This window comes from Notothenia rossii (assembly GCF_949606895.1).
Source record: "Notothenia rossii genome assembly, chromosome: 11".
NCBI classification, from domain to species: domain Eukaryota; kingdom Metazoa; phylum Chordata; class Actinopteri; order Perciformes; family Nototheniidae; genus Notothenia; species Notothenia rossii.
The window spans coordinates 49,498,970-49,505,780 of record NC_136910.1 but is presented as its reverse complement, the minus strand read 5'-3'; the positions used below and the strand labels follow the sequence as shown (position 1 = coordinate 49,505,780).

Sequence of the window (6,811 nt, the reverse complement as noted above, 5' to 3'; positions counted from 1 at the left end):
TAGCTTTTTTCTTTAATAACTTCCAGGTCATGTGACATAATCACTCAAATTCAGGGCCTGGTCAAATAACTACACTTGCTGCATAGGACACATCTATTTTAATTGCATTGTAATACTCTAAATATTTTTATATTAATAAACTTATAGGGAAATGAGCATATTGCTTCAATAGAGACCTACATATATGTTTTGCCTGTTACCCAACTCTATTGCGGGTTATCCACCGGGTATCCGAGGAAACCTGACCCGGTGCAGGATTCTGCTCTGGGGCTCATCAAAGTAATTTTTGTAACAGTACCTGCTTGACGCACCTCAGTCCGGACTCCGCGTCGGTCTTCACCCCAGATGACCAGAAGGTGATTTGAAGACATTCGGTCACATGACAGAGAAGCTGTTGAAAATATAAGCTGAATTTTCCGTTTAAATATTTATATTAAATAGAGGAAGTACTAGAATCCAATCTAAAGAGCTGTGTAGTAGGCTATACCATTCAAAAAGTGATTTGAAGACATTCGGTCACATGACAGAGAAGCCATTCAAAAAAGAAACGGAATATTCCATATAAATATTAATATTAAATAGAGGAAGTACTAGAATCCAATATAAAGAGGTGTGTCAATAGAGTGGTCCAGTGGGTGGGGAACCTCCGGCCCCCGTGCCATATACGGCCCGCGAGAACATTTGGTACGGCCCTCGAGGTAATTTATAAACACACGCAAAAAAGAAAAAAATTCAAGAAATTTAGACCGCCAAAAAATTAAACAAGCAAGTGCTTGTTTTTCCTGGCCAAGGTCAGGGTACTTGAACACAACACAAGCCTAATGTGTCATCACGTGGTATATGTCTCGTCTGACAGGGGTGCAGGTCTGACGGAGAGCACCAGAACGCAAATTGAATTCACTCACAAAACCTTATTATTTATCTTTGCTGCACATCCAACCTATCGTTTCACATCGTGAGGTGACACAGAATCGAAGGGTACCCTCATTATCATCAATTATACGAACTCGCAGAGATAATAACAAGAACAGACATCAAAACATATGACGCTAGGTAGCTAAAAACGCTAACATGGCTCACCTGTGTCGTAGTCTGGTCAAAAGTGGCATTAAAACGATAAAAACGCTGCTGAAGTTAATCAATAGATTAATCCAATGTGTCTGTTTCCCTTTGAAATGATTTCTGATAATCCATAAGCAATAAACCTGCGTTTCCATTTCTAGAAGTCAGAGACAGCTTCACTCTGGTGAAAAACTGCGTGCGCAAAGCCCACACCTTTTTGTTTTAGACTGTGTGTGAGTGGGGGGATTCCCCTTCGATTCTATTGGCTCTAACGGTCAGAAAGAGATGTCAATCACCAAAATCGACCAATGGGTTCCAGAGAAACGGTAAAACCCCCATTTCCACCCAAATCACCTCAGAGGTTGAGTTTTATTTGCTAAACCTCTCTAAAAAGGTCAAATGTCACTTGTTTTGCATCAATCTTGATACAGGGTACTTATTATATGTTGTACTTTGGATTCCTAAAGCTTTTAGTCTACCTTACCATCATCCAAGGGTAGTTTTCACTATTAGTAAAAAATAATTTCTGGACGGACACTATAATTTACAGTTTTTTACTATGTTCAATCTGAATTTTCTTTAAAATAAAAAACATCTATATTGATTCTGACTTTTCTACATCCAACTCACATGTTTATCATTACTTTGAGAAAAAAGATTATTAATTTAACCCTTTTAGAAGGGAAGATATGGTCATTTGTTCTGGGGATGTCATTTTCGAGCCTGAGACCTGAAAAACAGGCTCAGGGCTAAACTGGTTAACAGGTTAAGATGGATTTTCAAAAATACAGATTCAAAATTGTACAAGTTGAAGCGTCTGTTTTAACAGTTTGCAAGAACGCAGGTACTTGCTTTCAAGGAGAACAGGGGCAAACAAACTTAGCGGGAGTGTTTACGTGTGTAATGACGTACAGCGTCTTCCACCACTTCTGTTTTCATATTCAGCCACTTGTTAACAACCATCGTTTTTCAGACACGAAAACTCCTCAAAAATCACTAGTGGGGTCACTGCTGATGTATTTAATGTCGTAGAACAAACCGTGATCCGTCTCTTACATTTGTGTCAACCACAGACCTTATTTCCAGATATTTTCCACATTCCTATGGAGAAATCCCATTGACTCTGAGAAAAGGGAACCCGTAGTGCTAAAATGCTAACTCACTTCCGGGTTTTAGGACTCGTCGCTACACCACTCTATTGTGTAAAGACCAGTATTCAATTCAGAAAGTGATTTTGAGTGATTGCGTCACATGACCTTGAAGTTATTGAAGAAATATGCAAATGTTTCCATCAACAATATGAATATAAAAATATTGATTGAGTATTACACTGCAATAAAAAGAGGTGTGTCCTATGTAGCCAGTGTAGTTATTTGATCCAGAACAGATTTTTAGTGATTAGGTCTCATGACCTGGAAGTTATTGAAGAAATAAGCTAATTTTTCCATCAACAATATGAATATAAAAATATTTAGAGGGTGAAAATGAAATAAAAAGAGGTGTTTCCTATGCAGCCAGTGTAGTTATTTTATCCAGCACTGATTGTGAGTCATTAGGTCACATGACCAAGAAGTTATTGAAGAAATATCCACATTTTTCCATCAAAATATAAACAAAACATATTTAAAGTATTCAAATGCAATAAAAAGAGGTGTGTTCAAATGTAACCTATGCACTAGAGTGGATTTGCTTCACATTCACAAGATCGGGAAGCCGTTGATTTATTAAAAAGAACATTCTTCTTGTGTAATTGAGAAGTCATTTGTTGATGGTCCCTATAAGTGAAAGTCTCGTTTCGCGGAGTAGATCTCGCCGTCGTAATACAGCCAGCAGCAGCAGGGGAAACTGACGCTGCTGGCTGGTCCGCGAATGTCTGTCGAATATCCAAACTAAAACTAACTTCACCATGGTGATAAACCGAACTCTTATTAAAGTAATGTAATTTGTATACTTGACTTCTGTAATAGATGTTTTTAATCATTGGTCAATAAAGTATTTTAAAGAATAATCAGGTTTTTGCCAATTCTTTACAGATTCGTTTTTTGTTTTATTATTTAATAATTTGCTATTTCCTTTATTTATTAATTCGCCTAAAACTGCTTGAAAATTATTCCTATTATTATGCCATACCATGCAAATATACAAACGTGCACCCGAAGCACCTGCATGCAAAATCAAAGTCTGTCTCTGTGGAAAATCCACATATCGTTCAACCAGTCTGTGACAGCATAGAAACTACATTATTCCCGTGAGTATTCCCTTGTCATACATGTGGCGTCAAGAAAAGAGGCGAATGCTTTGTGCGCACTGTCACCTGGGACCTGTTGCTCAGCTGCGACTGTACTGCGGAAAGAGGACGCCTGTGTTGGATTTAAAGGATGCAAGTCTCTATCTATCATCGCTATGGACATACATGATGAGCTACAGACCTGCCACGTCGTAACCAGACTATAACCATACCGGATGAAAACACTACAACAAAAAGTGGACGCCACAAGTCACTGTGTCTTTAATCTCAATCGGCAGTTCATACACTTGTAAGTAAAAATGTGCTTTTAACCAGTGCCTACATTTGTAAAGGTTTCCCAAAAAGTTACGTAAGGCTATATAAGTATATAGTAGAATCATTTGACTTGACAAACAAAATGATTGAACGTTTTTGCTATATGTTGTCTATAAAGAAACAGCATACTGTAAGGCTATTCTCAATATTGTGCATGCAATGGGTTAGGGCATTTAGAATATTGGCAAAGGTCTTATGAAGAAATTGTTTATCAAAGCCCTCTGGATTCTTTTTTAAGCGTTGTGTACTCAACTTTTAGTGCTAAAGAAAGGAGTTTATCCACTGTTGCGTATTACATGTTCCACACTGTGTCTACAGGGGCTGTGTGGTCGGTAGGCACGGGAGGATGCTCTTGAGTGTGTAGACAGGAGCAGATAATAACCCTCTCTGGACCATCACCAAGGAGACAGAAACACTCGAGGGTTTCCTGCTTTGTTGGCTTTTAGAAAAATCTCTCAAGTACACAAATGTCATCTCAGTGGTCTGTGCTTAGTGATATTTAAACATTTGCTCTGCTATAATTTAATACAATGTGTTATTGTTTGTGCAGGTGCGTGTCTGATTTGCATATTGGCAATGGGCAGATACTGCAAATACTGCAGATGCAACGGGAGACTGCTGTGCATGTGCCTGCTGCCATGCATGATGACCGCCCACCTTCTGCTTTATATCTTGGTGTCCATTTTGGTCACCATATCCTACAGTCCTCCAAAAATAAACGTCCACTATATTGCCTCTGGGATTTCTGCTAACTCTGGGTTGGCCTCCCACCCACGTGGCCCTTTCTGGAACCTTCGTCTGGAGGACAGTGCACTGTGGAACCAGTTGCAGCATTCTTGGGACCGTCAGCACAACCCAGTACTGCGAGGAAACAAAACGGGGATCATGAGCGCTAAGCTATTAGCAGAAAACGAAGATGAATGTGTTTCTGACTGCATGTCACACAAGTGTTCTGTTCCTCGTATGCACAATTTCAACAGTTTCCCGGAACAAATGAGGGTGTTTGTACAGTCAATGCACTGCAGGGAGTATCCTCTCCTTATCAATCAACCTGGTATCTGTAGGAACAACGATAGCAGCTTTGGACCAATGCTTCTCATGGCCATCAAATCTCAAGTGGGGAACTTTGAAAACAGGCAGGCCATCCGGGAAACCTGGGGACGCAGTGGTCTGGTCAAAGGGGAATCAACGAAGAAGGGCGGATTGGTGCGCACAGTGTTTCTGTTGGCAAGGCAGAACTTGAGTACAGGTCCTCACCCAGACCTCAGAAACCTCCTGGAACTTGAAAACCAGAAATATGGAGATATCCTACAGTGGGATTTCAAAGACACATTCTTTAACTTGACCCTAAAGGATTTGCTGTTCTGGCAATGGCTCCAGCAACACTGCCGCAGTGCCATGTTCGTGTTCAAAGGGGACGATGATGTCTTTGTTCGAACAGGCGCTCTTCTGGATTACCTGCACAAGCAGTGGGAGGAGCACAACCTGTGGAAAGCATATACAAATGAGACTGAAATGAATTTGTTTGTTGGGGAGGTGATCAATTACGCGAGGCCAAACCGTGAGCCATCCACTAAGTACTACATACCAGAAAGTTTCTACAAAGGTGTATACCCACCGTACGCCGGTGGGGGAGGGGTGGTGTATTCTGTCTCTCTAGCATTAAGATTGAACGAGGTTTCTAAGAAGGTGCGCCTTTTCCCAATAGACGATGTGTATCTGGGCATGTGCATGTACAGACTCGGCCTTTTGCCAAGCCATCACCCGGGATTTTTGACATTCGATCTCCCTCATAACGACAGGTGGAATCCCTGCGCTTACAGATCTGTTCTGCTCGTCCACAGACGGAGTCCCAAAGACATGCTGACACTATGGAAGAAGCTCCAGAGACATCCAGTTCGTTGCTGAGGCTCATTTGCCTGTCAAATGAGACACATTGACTACAGGATGGAGGCTGCCACCCCTTGCATTTCCAAAATGTACATGTGACTAAAAGATGGCAGTTCCTAAGGTCACATTCAATGAACCTTTCCTCCTAAGAGTTACGGAGTACTGAGTAGGAGACTGATCTACCTCAAAGGTTACTTTTATTTTATGGACGTTTCATTCATTAAGAGAGTGATCATGCTACTTTTGCATTATGTATATTTACCCATTTTAATCTAAAAGTTGTATTTACTACTTAATACATAAGACATGTAATGTAATGTCCTTACATATTGTTTCATAATGTTTAAAGTGAGTACTTGTGACATACTATGTGACATCTTACCCGGTCAACATAAATTAATTTGTTCTTTTTCTTGTTTTTTGTTAACATATTATATGTTATGTAACGATGAAAGGCAAGTTAACTTCTGACATGTTGCTGAATATAAAAAAGGGGGGGTGCTTGTTTTTTCACTTTTGTATTTTAAATTGTGTTTTATTATAATTTGACTGACTGTTGATATTTTGTCCAGTTGACTATTTATTTATAGATGAAATATTTTTGAATTACGATGTTTGAATTTAAGTATATTGTTGTTGCAACACGATTTAAAATCCTCTGACCATCAACATATATTTAAAAAGGCAGGCATGCAGTCACAATAAAGGGAAAACTTTTAAGGCACGCAAAAGCAGCCTGCATTGCAAACCACATTGAAATGAATATTTACTTAGCAGACTAATGAAATGCACAATTGTGTGAGTAGCTTTTACAAAGATATTGGATGTAATAAAGTTTCAAACTCCAATTCAAGCTTGTTCCCAGATGAGCTGCATTCAACTGATTTGCATGTGGCTGAAAAACACACAACAAACAGATAACACACTATGTGTGACTGGGGAGGCATTTAACAACTTAGCGATCATCAATCTTCTGTTCTTTTCTGTTCTCTATTTATTGTATTACAGGTTCTTCCTGTCTGGCCTCTATCATTGATTTTGATTCTAATAAGCAGACAGTGGTTTCAGAGTAATGTGGTTTCCGATGAAGATAAATGTATCTAAGGACTAGGAGGAAGACTACGGAGTTGCTGAACCCTAATAAGGAAATGGATGTAATAATGATGAAATTAATCCACATTTGAAAACTGTGCTGTTTACAATAATATCCATACTGGTAGCCGTTCTGCTATTCTACTACTATTAGTTTTTTTGGCTAAATAAGTTGTCTCTTGACAAACTGGACATAAAAACCAA

At 39.4% G+C, this 6,811-nt stretch overlaps 1 protein-coding gene across 2 annotated transcripts; it reads left to right on the top strand.

The window, feature by feature from the left end:
* The first annotated feature begins 3,023 nt into the window (after positions 1-3,023).
* On the top strand, positions 3,024-6,006 carry LOC307025077 (N-acetyllactosaminide beta-1,3-N-acetylglucosaminyltransferase 2). 2 transcript variants are annotated; one of them, XM_079659661.1, is made up of 2 exons: positions 3,024-3,599; positions 4,176-6,006. In XM_079659661.1, exon 2 carries the CDS (start codon positions 4,202-4,204, stop codon positions 5,531-5,533), a length of 1,332 nt encoding a protein of 443 aa, XP_079515787.1. In that variant the 5' UTR covers positions 3,024-3,599; positions 4,176-4,201; the 3' UTR covers positions 5,534-6,006. The 2 variants fall into 2 exon arrangements, with proteins under 2 accessions (XP_079515787.1, XP_079515786.1); XM_079659660.1 differs by having other exon boundaries at positions 3,944-6,006.
* The last annotated feature ends 805 nt before the right edge of the window (positions 6,007-6,811 follow it).